The sequence below is a fragment of the Etheostoma cragini genome, chromosome 17 (assembly GCF_013103735.1).
Source record: "Etheostoma cragini isolate CJK2018 chromosome 17, CSU_Ecrag_1.0, whole genome shotgun sequence".
Classification (NCBI taxonomy): Eukaryota; Metazoa; Chordata; class Actinopteri; order Perciformes; family Percidae; genus Etheostoma; species Etheostoma cragini.
In genome coordinates, this window is record NC_048423.1 from 6,434,938 (window position 1) to 6,449,303 (window position 14,366).

General features: G+C 41.2%; 1 protein-coding gene across 4 annotated transcripts in view; it reads right to left on the reverse strand.

Moving 5' to 3' along the window:
- The window catches only part of akt3a (v-akt murine thymoma viral oncogene homolog 3a), a 57,048-nt gene that overhangs the window by 4,061 nt on the left and 38,621 nt on the right, over positions 1–14,366 (reverse strand). For all 4 annotated transcript variants that reach the window (XM_034897367.1, XM_034897372.1, XM_034897366.1 and 1 more), the window contains 8 exons: positions 13,605–13,749; positions 12,898–13,029; positions 12,606–12,671; positions 11,591–11,659; positions 8,767–8,889; positions 7,982–8,110; positions 2,573–2,787; positions 2,245–2,332 (listed from right to left, as the gene is read on the reverse strand). In XM_034897367.1, coding sequence (XP_034753258.1) covers positions 2,245–2,332; positions 2,573–2,787; positions 7,982–8,110; positions 8,767–8,889; positions 11,591–11,659; positions 12,606–12,671; positions 12,898–13,029; positions 13,605–13,749 — 967 coding nt within the window. The remainder of the gene's footprint in view (positions 1–2,244; positions 2,333–2,572; positions 2,788–7,981; positions 8,111–8,766; positions 8,890–11,590; positions 11,660–12,605; positions 12,672–12,897; positions 13,030–13,604; positions 13,750–14,366) is intronic.

Here is a 14,366-nt window from a genome sequence, read left to right on the forward strand (position 1 = left end):
ACATACATACACATACATGTGTGTGTATATGTATATATATATATATACACATATACACACACACATATATATACATATGCACACACACACACACACACACACACACACACATATATATATGTCTGTACAAAAGTGGCAAGCTCCTCTTCTCTATGGTGAGGCCATGTTGTTTACTGGTATCAAAGATATGTTTGAGGCAGTAAAAGCTTGAACCTGGAAGCACCCATCAAGTCCACATCACAACATGCACACAGAAACCATGGGAGAGCACAAGGTCAACAGTGTGCCATTTGTCATGACTGGGCTGCTTCACATACTGGGTCAAAATAAAAGAATCTAAAAGTTTGAAAAAATTGAAAGTAAACAAGCAGGAAGGGGTTATGAATATGTGACATTAAAATTACAGAGAATAATAACTCATTTTGTAACATGATGACTGATAAAAGGTCTGTAAAATCAGAACCAAGTTTAGGGGGTTGGTGGATTAAACCACATACAGTGGGCAGTTTATTTTTGTTAAATAAAACAAAGACTCTTAAAAGTGGAGAAGCAGCCAAGCAAGACTGAGGAACAGCTAGAGTCATTTTTGGTGTATTAGTGCAAGGCCAACTAAAACATTCAGAGCTTGGTGCTAGTGGGACTGGAACAGGATAGGACACACCTCCTCCTCTGCTTCTTTACTGGAGGTTAGCAACATGATGTCATTAGTGCTAGCATGCTCAATAACAATATGAAAAGACGGGTGTATGTCGAGGAAAACCGTAATTATTTAAAAAAAATCAGCTGTCTCACTTCCTGAGAGACAGAATGCAAATGAACCAGGAAGCTTAAGAAATCTGTTGATGGGTTCACCAACAATGAAAATATCCATATCTCAGTTTCCAGGTCTCCTTTGTAAATGGAAAGCTTTGAGTCAGCTCCCACCCTTCAGCAGCATCGAGGTAGCCTTGCGTCATCTCGATATTTTTAAAAAATGTCATGTGTTTGTGTGATTAGACTACGCGTTGTCTCTATGCATTTATACTTGTGTGTGGTTTTACCAAAAGGAAAGCAGGGAGAAGAGAGGATATGGTAAAGGAAAGGAGGAAAAGAAGGGAAAGAGGAGAGGAGGAAGTGAAAAACAGGAGAGGTGGTAGAGAGAAAAATAGAGGAATGAAGAGATAAAAGTGAAGGGAGGAAGCTCAGCACCTGTCTAACATGTTATGATAGGTGTTGCCACACAGGACCTGGTTATTACTAGGTAGTGTTATACGATTAAACACATGATAATCCTCCAGGATACAAGGTCACACATCTCCATTATGCTTTGTGCTTTATATGGCTGCTTTTCTGTCTGTGTAATATGTGTCTGCTCACTTGTGTTACAGGAGTTAACCCTGACACTGCCGATAAAATTCAGAGTGGATTACCACGGTGGGGAAACCATGTGTTCCCAGCTTTATCCGAGTCTCCTGAAGTTGCCACGCAGGCGCACTGCCTAGCCTACAGTACGTTTCTTGAAGTTGGAATCATGACATGTGGAGGAGATGACAGTGTTCAGGACATGTATCAGCTTTGTAAAAAAGGCCATAGTAACACGTGCTCTCTCTCCTGAGATGATTGACCAATCACTGACGAGAGTCATCGCTTTGATCTCCTGCCAATCACTCGCGCTCAGACAGGAGAAGGGACAGAACAGCTGTAAACTGACTTGTTGAAAGGATGTAGGTAGCCCAGAACGTAAGTGAAAACTATTCTGTAGCTTGCTAAACTGTTATGGGTTTTACTGCCTCAATATCTGTGTAAATGTTTAACTTACGTTTATTCATATTTCAAGTGTTATATATTATCGCCTTGATAATACTGCTGTTGCTGTGTTTCTTATTGCCCAGCTGATAGATGTGCAGATTGTTAATATTACTTGTGATCCACGTGTTGATAATCAGGTTGTAACGCAAAATGAAACCATATCCATATAAACAACATTCGGTGCACCGTTGCAACCTAGAGGCCCTGTGAGCTAACAGACACTAACTAGCACCGACTACCGATCACTGCTGTCTGAAAATCAACACAAATTTGATCATGGGAAGTGAAAATCCTGATCATGATTAAAATTTGATTAATTGTGCCGCCCTATAAAAAACACTGTTACACGTTTTAAAACTATTTCAGCTTGGGTAGGCCTATCAGTGCTTTATTAGACAATATAAAACACTGGCACAGTACAGAGGGAAAACTCAGATTTACCATCATGTTTCATACCTTTTTATCATAGACACCCTGCCAGTCAACGCCAGAGAAGAAACTGTGTCTCATTATTTCTTTAGCGTCATCTGGTCCTCCACCAAGCCTTAAGGACAGAAGAGGAATGGTAAGATAAAAACTGAAATCAGTAGGAGCAACATATGATTTGAACCACCAAGCTAAACAGAAAGTAATCAAACTTATAAAAGTGATGAGGATATATTTATTACTTTCTTTAGCAAAATAACTTAAATAAAAGTGAGAAAAAACCCTGCATTTCCTGATTTGTTCACATCTCTACATTTTAAATACAGACAGTTAAATACACTAAACCACATGCACACACCGTTTGTTGGGGTCTTTGATGAGCAGGCCCGACAGCAGGGACTTGGCGTCCGATGAGAGAGTGCGCGGGAACTTGATGTCCTCCATGAGTATGAGCTCAAACAACTTCTCGTGGTCCTGGTTGTAGAAAGGCAGTCGGCCGCACATCATTTCGTATGTCACCACACCCAAACCCCACCAGTCCACTGCACGGCCGTAGTCATTGTCCTCCAGGACCTAAGGAGAGTTGAGAGAGACAGAAAACAGCATGTTTGCTTTTTTAAATAGGTCCATTTGTTTTATTGGACATCTGCTTTTGTTCTGCAGTTCTGCATTTATTTTATTGGACAATATAGACTGCCCAAGGTATTCGATGAAGAGGCAGATGAGCAAGGAAAGACAGTAAAGAAATCCAATAGTCCATTTTGCTCAAGGGATGCATTAAAAAAAAACAGTAAAAGTTGTCTGAGGAAAACAGAAGTGGTCTCACAGATAACAAGGGCTGAGGTGTAGGTCTCTCAATACACAGACACACACATACAGAGGCAAACATCATGGGATGGCTGGTCTTGAGAGGCCCCTATTAACAGTAAGGGAGTCAGTTTGCTGCAGTTGCCCACCAGATGCCCCCTATGGTCAGTGCCAGCTCTCCCTGGCACACTGATCCTTCTGTTGGCAGGGATAGAGAGGAACGTCCCTGGTTGGAAAAGGCAGGAAAAACACGCAACATAGTTCAGGGCTGCTAGCACAGGTACTGTCCCCTGGCTGTTGTTTCTTGTGTGCATGCGTGCCTCGGTGCATGTGTGTGCGTTTGTGATGGGAAAAGAGGTCGTGTGAAAGAAGTCACGACTGTATCAAAGTCTTGTGTCTGGGCTTCCTGCACTCAATCCCTGCCTACTCTCCTTATGCTCTTTCCATCCGGTCTAATCCTGTCTCTTTTGGCCTCTAATCATGTCTTCCCTCGCTTGTTCCTATTCATATGTGCTCGGCCCGCTCACCTCTGGAAGAGCAAGGAAGAGGACAAGGAAGCAAAGGAAGTCAGACTCTAGAAGAAAGGTATTTCAGTTCCTGTTAAGGCCCTCATTGACGTAATAAGCTTATTAACATGATGAATGTGTATGCACGCTTGTGTGGTTAATGTGCGTGTGCATGTGCGTGTGTGTGTGTGTGTGTGCGTGTGTGTGTGTGTGTCAGACAGACAGACAGACAGACAGACAGAGCTGGAGAGCAGCCAGAATAACATATGTTGTACATCTAGCCAATAATAACATCTCACTCACTGTTAATAATGGTCCCGGAAGGGAGAACACTGACAGACAAAAATTCATGAAGTCAAACATGCACAAAAACATTTTTTAATAACCCTAATAATATAAATTATATAATAAAACTATACAGCATATGTCACATTATATCATATTGAAAAAAACTGTAAACTGAATTGATATTTGCCGTTAGTAGAAGTGAGGTGTGTGGCAGATGCATATAGTACATGTGTGACAGATATAAAGTATATATAGTTTAGTTTGATTAGATTAAAGAAGTGTCTATTCAAACTGCAAACTGACCGTGTAAATACATAATCTACAAACTATGCAAACCAAAAAAATCGTACTGAAATTTCACCTAATATTTAAGTATTTATACTCTACACTGACATTTGCTTGGAAGCTTTTAACCTCAGAACCTCAGATTTCAGGCATATGAACACGTCTATATTTGTGACAAAAAGATGAGATGAAGGTGGTTTGAGATTAAAATATTCATCATTTGTAAATACTGCCAGTTTTTATGGTGGATAATATAAATGAGTATGGTATTTCTAAGTGACTGTAGTCTCTGTGATGCTACTTCTAAATCATTTTATAAAAAAATCATATCATTAGCGAACAGACTTTTAGAACCAATTCACAGTAAGAAGCAAAAAAACTTTTTAGTTAGTGATACGTATTCAATGTTATGTTGATATTGCAAATGGGGAATCCTGCATCTTCAAGCCTACAATTCTGTGAGAAACTTGCTGTAATTTAGTCCACAGTATACCACAGTCTAATCAAAATAGCCATATTTTTCTTTGTTTTACTTGGCAGTTTTGCTTTATACATGTTAAATAAGGCTGCAGATGAGGTGTACAACTCCAACTATAAATAATGTTAAATGTCATTATGCAATGAGAGTAAATAAACAGCTGCCTGCGAGTTTCCACATCAGCTCAATCCTACAGAAAGCTGGCCATTAACTAACTGAGCTCACACACTTGAAACTACACTGCTAATTATGCAGGTGTCTGCTTCAGTTTGTGCAAGTCAACATGTGCGTGGAAGTGAATAATAGCTATAAGTGCTACTTATGTGCATGTATGTGTGTGTGTGTGCACGTGTACGTGTGTGTGTATTACACTGTTCACCCTGTTTGCAGGTGCAGAGAAATGCTGGGGGAACGAAGCGCACGGACAGCTCCAGATATACTATTGATTGGTACGGCTGGAAGAATACTCTCTCTCTCTCGCACACACACAGACAGACACGCACACACACACACACACACACACACACAGTATTTATTTGTCCATCAAAATCATAACGTTTTGAGATCGAGGCAAACTAGTGTTTTAGTCCCTTTAGCTTGAGGAGGGACCCACATATACAGACACACATACACAGTGTGCAGTTTATGAAATTTAGAGCAGCTTACAAGGCAGTTTGTTTTCTACAGGCCTGTGTGTTGAGTCTTTGCACAAAAAGGTACAGAAATGTATCCAAAAGCAGGGAGTCCAGTTGGGCATGTATATGTATGTGCATGTCAGTGAAAGAGAGTGTGAGTGAGTGTGTGTGTGTGTGTGTGTGTGTGTGTGTGTGTGTGTGTGTGTGTGTGTGTGTGTGTGTGTGTGTGTGTGTGTGTCGCGGGACCAAAGAAAGTGGTGGCAGCTCGGTTGCAGGCAGGGAGCAGATTAATCCACACAGAGCCAGAATGCTGCCCCACAGCCTTAGGCTTGAAGGCATGGGAGTGTGTGTGTGTGTATATGTACAGTATGTGTGGTTATGTGTATATTTTGGAAACAGACAGGACAAATAAATAGGACAAGATGGTAGAAGTAGAAGTATCAAATTAGATAAATCAGCAGGAGACAAAAAGAAGAAGAAGAAAAAGAAGAAGAAGAAGGGAAAAGCTCTGATTAAAAGCAGCCGTGAGAAAGAAGGTCTTGTCCTGTCCTGGTCCCTACTGGGGCAGCCATGTGGCAGTTAGATGCTGCTTGCGGGGCGGGGGCTTTGGCAAGCTGGACAGGACTAGACGGGACGGGACGGGCACACACAGCCTGTGGCTGTAGCAGCCCAAATACCCAGCAGGCTACAGGGAACACAAACATACACACACACACCTCATATACTGGGCACAGTGAACAAACAACCACATATTGTCGGTGTCACACAGATACCTTCTATCTCCAAAGTGTAATGTTTTGGAAATTGGTTTATGTTGACACTGTTCTGACATTTTGCAATGTTTTGCTAATGTCTGACAGTGATGCTATGTTTATGAAACATTTAAATATAAAGTCAAATAAAAAAATCACAATGCATGACATATCCAACAAACAAAACAAACAAATAATTGGAAAAGGCCCAAATCCATCCTTTTCAACACTTAATAAAAATACCCACAAGGAAATGTGTCATACACAGAATAAATATGAGAAAAACACCCCCATTTGCTTTCTTTGATTCTGTTCCATACCTTAACACTGCTTATTGTTCATTAATCTTCCTCTTTGACTATCCTTGAAACAAATAACATTCGATCTAATGCTTTGCATGTTCGGCTACAGAATTATTTGCTTATAGTGTTGTTTTGAAGTATTTGAGTTCCTTTAGGCACGCAGCAGACAAAAAACCTTCTTTATTCACTTCTCATCTGCCCTTTTCACTGATGGCAAACATGGGAACTATGTCAATTTCACTCCTGTAACCCTGAAATATTTTCTCTCCTTTCTCATCTTCCTCTGTCTTCAACCCCCACCTCCCCCTTTCTCTTTTTAATCCCGGCTACTTTGCATCTCTGTAACTTGGCTCCGAGCAAACTGTGTTATTTTTACACGCGGCCGGGCGAGCAGAGCGTGCGGGCGGGTGAGTGGCGGCGGCGGTGGTGTAGATTTCCAGGTTTTTTCCGAGCACCTTCCTCCAACCTCGCCCATCTGCCGCCATCTGCCTCGCTTTAGCCCGCACTTTCTACTGCAATCACACACACATAAATGCACACAGACGCACATCCTGTGAAAAATAACCAACAGCTTCCAATCGGCTTTTGGCACGCAAAGGAAGGGACTCTAAAAAAAAAGCACAAAATGCCTCGCCAAATTGTCCTCCATACTTTTTTAAGTGGAATATACACTATGCCTGTCCCTTCCTCATTCATCTTCACATCTACACCGCTCTGTCTCCACCACCCACAGTCCTGCAACGCTCTCGCCAGTTGATCTGCTCGCCTTCTAGTGAAGCAGTGCTGATGGCTGGACAGCGGATGGCTACAAAAAACTATTACAAGCATGTAGTTATGTGTGTTTGTGCTGTGCCCTTGTCCAATTGCACCAACACTCTCATTCACACAATAAGCGGCATATTTACTGTTCACCCTGATTTTACGGAAAGTGTTTGCCTATGAAATCTTCACATTAAAATGTCTATGCATAAATTCCACTGTAAGGTTTCAAACGATACGATATCATCCCAATACTTGTGTCACAATACCATATTATTGCGATTTTAAACATATTGCAATATTCTGCGATAGATTGCAATTTCGTACCTTTTTCCATCTTCAAATTTTGTCCCCAAAAACATCTGTTTTATTTGAAAAGATAAATGTTTCTGTTTGCTCATTTCACTTACATTTTATTGCAGCAAAATGGCATTGTCAAGCAGAAAAATGGACCAACACAAATATAATAATAGATGGATACTTGGCGTCCGGAAAATATTGCAATACTATGTTTTATCGATTTTAAAGCATAGTATCCCCAACCCTAGTAGTCAGTGACATTAATGTGAATTGATTCTGAGATATATGCTTTTGGATTTGATGCTTGTATTTAATCCAAATTAAAAAGGAACTTCTCCTTGGATTGCCATTAGTAGTAGATGTTGTGACATTATATTTTACCTTATACATGTACATCATACCTTACTTTTGGTTGTTAGACACCCAGGAATGAATGATTATTCTACTGTGATTTATACTTTCTGTAATTATGGGGCTACATACAGTCGTGAACACATGGGTAAAATGGTGGTAAACATAAAAGACAATACATCAGTTTATAAAAGAAACATCTTAGAAGATAAAAGTAAATAATAGGAAATGAGTGAGAGAGAAAGAAATCAAATGGAAACCAGATTAAAAAAAAAAACACATAAGAAGAAAATAAAACAGTTACCTCAGGTGCAAGGTACTCGGGCGTGCCACAGAAGGTCTTCATTGTAGCAGCGTCTGTGATGCCCTCCTTGCAGAGGCCGAAATCAGTGATCTTCATATGGCCATCTTTATCCAGCATGAGGTTTTCCAACTGGAAGGAAAATAAAATATGCATACAAATATAAATTCCTACAATTCAACTTTCACCATCAGAAACTGATTGCAAAGGCATGGGATAATATTTTATCATTTGTGACTGAGGATCAACACAATACTGCTTTATAAACTGACTAAAATACATTTTCTGTAAGGTGGAGTCAAGGTAACGAGAACCATATTGCTCTACCCCACATAGTGGCAGTACACACACTCAGATACACAAACAAGCAGAGTAGGGAAATAAACTTCAGGCGTGTAGTGGAGCCACTAATCCTTTTAATTTTAATGGCTGAAGTGTTTTTCTCGCTCTTTTTCTCCTTTCTGTTTTCTTGGCTGCTGTGAGCAGGGCCGGGGCCAAGGCTGCCAGGCAGAAGCTCAGACAGAGCCATCTACCTCTCTACCTCTGTGGCATCAGGACCCCCTCCCTTCCTCTCTCCCTCCCTGCCTGCCTCCACGTCCCACACTTATTTACTGCTTTATGTCTGTTTGAGCTTGTCCCTGTCCCTTTCTTTAATTACTACACATCATGAGTAACTCCTCTCCTCCTGGATGAAAACTGGATGCGGGGCTAAAAAAAGTTTTCCCTCAAATATCTGATCACTCTCATCCATGCCCCCCAACTAGCCTTCCCTCTCTTTTTCTGTTTACCTTGAGGTCCCGGTACACAATCTTGGCTGAATGCAGGTAGTCAAGAGCCGAGACAATCTCGGCGCCGTAGAAGCGCGTGCGCTCCTCTGAGAACACCCGCTCTCTGGACAAATGGAAAAACAGCTGCGGGAGAAGAGTGAGGGTGAGAGAGGGAGAGACGGAGAGAAGGCAGGGGAGAGAGAGAGAGAGGGGAGAGACAGCAGGGACGGCACAGCAATAATTACTGATTTATTGGAGGAAATTAGCACAACACAAACTGGCTGCCCGCACCATATTGAGATGATAGATAGCGGAGGGGAGGGTGAAGGGGTTGTGTGTGTGTGTGTGTGTGTGTGTGTGTGAGGGGTGCACACAGAGTGGGACTGGGTGGGAGGGTGGGGGGTGGGCGAGTCTCGGAGGAGGGCGGGTGGAAGCGCTCAGCAGCTGGCGCTTCATCTAGCAGCCCCCCTCGGCGCACGCACGCACACACACACACATACATACATACACACACACACACACACACACAGTCACATACCTCTTCCATGCTACCCTCTGGGCTAGGTTGGCATGGTGCTGATGTGGAGTTCGGCAACAGGGGCCAAATCAAGGGATTAATCAATACACCAGTCTAGTTAAAGACAGGCCGACCGCTGCTGCAGCCGCCGCCAACACTCCCCCCACCCTTCCATTTCAACTGCCTCCAGTGCAGCACTCATTAGTGGCCTAACTGGCCTTGCCCCCTGAGCTTCTGTCTTCATTTACTCTATTCTCAAACCCATCCTTCTCGGTTTTTGGCAAGAAGCTCATTTCCATACTTTAAAGAGTACACAACTAGCTTTTATTTCCCAGGTGGTGTGACCTGCCGTTTCTCCTCCATCTTGCCTTTTTATCACTCACCTCACATTCCGTTCCTCTCTCTCTCTCTCTCTCTCTCTCTCACGCTCTCCCTAGCTGTCAAGTTGTCACTGTCAAACAGCTACACATGTGGCACCAAAATGACATCAGCCTGCTGTGGCACACCAGTCAAGTCGTACAAATTACCCATGAGGCCAAGGGGTCTACATCTCCCTATTAATTGTTCAGGGAGGTTTGCATATGGCCGCTGGAGTGATGCTCACAGACCACCTTGTGCAAATGGTGTCAGTGTGTGTGTGTGTGGTGGGGGTGCGGTGAAAGGGGGTAACACGACAGGTGGGCCTTCATCAGTGTACTGGCAGCTGTGACTGTGGCAGGTTTGTAATAGGTTGTGTGTGAGTGTGTGTGTGTGTGTGTGTGTGTGTGTGTGTGTGTGTGTGTGTGTGTGTGTGTGTGTGTGTGTGTGTGTGTGTGTGGCTGTGTGTGTGTGTATGTGTGTGTGTTTTTGAGGCATGTGTGGTCACAATTTGTCCGTTGAGGTAAAAATGTGCTGTGTGTTTGTCTAAGTATGTGTGTGTTTGCGGGTGTTTTCTGTGTGTGTGTGTGTGTGTGTGTGTGTGTTTGCTCAGGCTTGGCGCTGGCTGAACTGCCTAACTAACTGGGAAGGGAGCAGGTGACAGTTACACTGAGGGAATGAACCAAGATTGCGAAAACGGCCCGATTAAAAATCGGAGAAATGGAAAAGTGGGGGATTCCAAACTCATTTTGTCTCCGACTGTCATTCTGGCTATATCTGCCCCATAGGTGTGTTCATAAATAGACACAAGCAGGAGAGGGATGGAACGGAAAAGAAAGACGAGAAGGCAAGCGAGAGGCCAGTTGGTTGACAAATTAACTGTGTTAGAAAGCAATCGAACAGCCAAACTTTCGGCACTTCTTGAATGTTTGCCCGTCTTAACATTCCTGTGCTGCACTACTGTTGCAGAGTCACACATCTCCACGAACACATTATTTCCCTATGTAAAAACTGAGTGTTTTCTGTAAGAGACATTTAAAAACCCAGACAAATGTTTAGGAAAACATCTGAAATAATATTTAAAACAACAAATTTACACTTGGTATACATTCTACGTATACTCATTTAGTTTATTACACAGCTTGGTTGAATCTGGAGGAATTCTAATGCTGCTAATTCTTTAGAACAGATCGTTGCTAAGTATAACAGGCCATTGCCATGCATAGCAGAGCGTCGCCATGGACGCAGTTCTGATCACGCTGGAGGAAAGCCATCAATCCGCTAAAAGAAGTTTGGGTTATTTATCATCTATGGCAAAAAGTGGGGAAATGTGGAGCTAGATCAGTCAGATCAATTCAGACAAGGCAGCAAATCTGGTGAACGCCTATTGCTACATCTTTATATACAGTCTACACAGTAACTTCCGCTGTAGGGACAAAAACGTTAATTAGTTACACTGCAACATGTGTTAACCGGTGTGTCAACTGCAGCGCCTGTACAAGAATGAAATAAGATGAATGAGAACAGAAAGGTCAAAATAAATATTCCCAAAGAAGTCCCCTTCACCTTGTTCCAACTGTAGAGACGGAACAGACTATTTTCTTTAGCGGAAGCGATAAAATTGTTTTAAAAATCAATAAAGTCCTTTTTAAATTGATAAAACAATTGTATTCTTTTTAATTCAATACACTCCTTTAAAAATCAATATTATTGAATAACCCCAATATATAACTATTATTTAACAAAGATTTACTCAGAAAAATTAAGACAAAAGCGCCAAGACAGAGTCATCTGTCTTAATGTAGGCTCATCTGACTTTTAACACACGCTTTGAGTTTACAGTAGAATATGTGGAGTGCCTCATCTCTGTCAGTTGGTGTGGTGGAGTTGTTTAACTGGCTGTTCAAAGCAGTAACACAAAGACGGGTAACCACATACAGCACAACCACCCTGAAAGTGTGTGCGTCTTACCTCTCCTCCGTTTACATACTCCATGACGAAACAGAGGCGGTCTTTAGTCTGGAATGAATACTTCAATGACTGAAAGGAGGAGAACCACACACACACACACACACAATTTATTTACCTTATTTGATTCATGTGTGTCTTAAACATAACACCATTTAAGGAACATTTTTCTCCGTAAATGTTAATTGTGTCTGTTGCTTCTTTTTTTTCAATTTGCCCTCATGTAGCCAGATGTATTAAATCTTGCGTTAACTACTTACTAATTCTAGGTCTATTTATGTGAATTGAAGTGTTTACTGACACAATAGCTTTCGCTTTTATTTTTTTACAGAGGGCTGACTTGAATAGCATCAAATATTATGTTCTGATTTTGCCAAACAAAACATTAAGTATTTGTCTTTAACAGTGCATGCACTCCAGATACAGAGCACAGTAAAGTGAATGAGTGACATTGCACGCAGCGAGAAGTCTGGACCCATTAAAGTTTAAACAGCACAGACAGAAAAACGTGATCATTCATAGTTTCAAACTCTTTATTTCTGTATTTGCTTATTAAAAGCAAATAGGTGTGTTTTCCTTCAACAGTGAAAGCTGTTAAACAAAAGAATAGTTTGTCTGAGTCCCTTTGTGGCTGATAGCGTGAACTTAGATGTGAACTGCAATTGCTCTCATGATGTGTGTGTGTGTGTGTGTGTGTGTGTGTGTGTGTGTTTCCAGAGAGCGTGATAGAAATGAGCAGAGACTTATGTTGGTGTCCATCAAACACAGTGTGTAAAGCTAACAGATGTGGCCGTTAATGTACTACAATTTGGTGCCTAACTCCTAATTAGCCTCAAGAGACTCAGGTATATACTGTATACTATACAGTATATACTAGGAGTTACAGCATATTGATCCTATACAGTGTATAGGATCAATATGCTGTCTGGGTATGCAGCATGTACTCTTACAGATGTTGATACATTTGCATATGCACATGTGTTTGAATCTAAACCATTTTTGCATTTGAGGTACTTACAGTGAGAAAGGGGTGCCTGGTGTTTTTCAGTACTCTGCTCTCTGTGAGTGTGTGAGCCACTTCATCCTGCACAGATATGGTAAAAATATGTTCAATCAACCAAATAAATAAGAAACTAGTTAAAGATCACCCCATGAAATGCAGTTCAAAACATTAAATACTGACATCTCACACTGTACTCAAAATTGGAAGTAGTTGGAAAAAGGCTTTAAACTCCAGTTTTATGTGGTCCATTCAAACTACAGTAAAAAGGATAAGCTTGATTAGAAGATGAACAGTCTGCCGGACTAACCTTGGCTATGATGACTTCTTTTTTAAGGATTTTCATGGCGTAGTATTTCCCGCTGGCCTTTTCTCGAACAAGAATCACCTTACCAAAGGTTCCCTTTCCCAGCAGCTTCAAGTAGTCAAAGTCACTCATTGTCTTGGGGAGGGAAATGCAGAATGTCATCAATTCATCTGTCCTTCAAGTTAAATAGTTGGTATGTAATGACTTTTGGCACCAACATTGTTTGTAAATCCCTAAGTTTGAGCATCAATACTTTTTTTGCAATAACTTGCTTAAAGGAATATAATCAAGAGCTTTCTACAAAACCCTTTTGTAACTTAGCAAAATAAGCTAAAGCTTTTTAAAATGTTATCTTAACACAAGCAGCAAAAAACTAAATTAAAAATTAAAAAATAATGTGCATGGTGTGGGGCCCGTAGGGGCCTCTTTCTGTACTGACAGTTTGCTTGTTACATCTATTTTCAATTTTACCCACGTGCAGCCTATGCCTTTGATTCTAAGTGCATTCACAAACGTTGCTTTGCATGACTGCTTTTACTTGCCTTTAATGTGGAAAAAAACAGTTGCCACCCTTGTTGTTACAGGGGAGCATTTCATTAGTTGACACAAACCTGTGACTCCCTGGACCATTTTTGAAATTGCAGGTTGTAACCCATTACATCACAGTGTACAGCAATGACACAGTTTATCTGGAATGCACTATTGTGTACCTTGCGTTTGTGGTGTGTGGTGGAGATGTCCATCTCCTCCTCGACCATGTTGTCGATGTTGGAGGTGGGGCTGCACTGGATCCTTTCTTCCTCTTGTCTCTGCAGCTTGTCTGCCACCATCTGGATAGCCTCTGTCCACTCATCTCTGAGTTTACAACACACAACAAGACAAGTTTTAGGTAAGAACCGGTATCAACACCTACTGTATCCCATTCACTGCTTCTGACCACATTACTGTTTAGTTGGATAAAAATGACTGAGGCATCATCCTTTATATTTCAATTACAACCTATGTTCCATGTTTGGAAGGTCCAGTTTGACAGAAAATTGATCCAAAACTTTTTTGATTGTCCATGAATCATGGTATCTATCTATCTATCTATCTATCTATCTATAGAGAGTCAGAGATATGTATATATCGTCATAGTAAAACTACCAAATACTTCTTTCAGCTCTTTAAATATGAAGATGTGATATTTGCTGGTCATATATTATAATAAACTGAATATCGATGGGGGTTGGATTAACAGGAGTTAACCAAGAAAATAATATGATGAATCATTAAAGAAAGTTATTATTTGCCGCCCTACTCAAGTTGTTGCTTTAACTTGGATTAACATAATTCTGATAGTTTCAGCAGGAATTGAACATTCAAAAGGTTAGAAGCAAAGGTATTATTTGTTTCATTCATATTATTGTCCCAATGCCCTGTCTCTCTCTCTCACACACACACACACACACACACACACACACACACACACA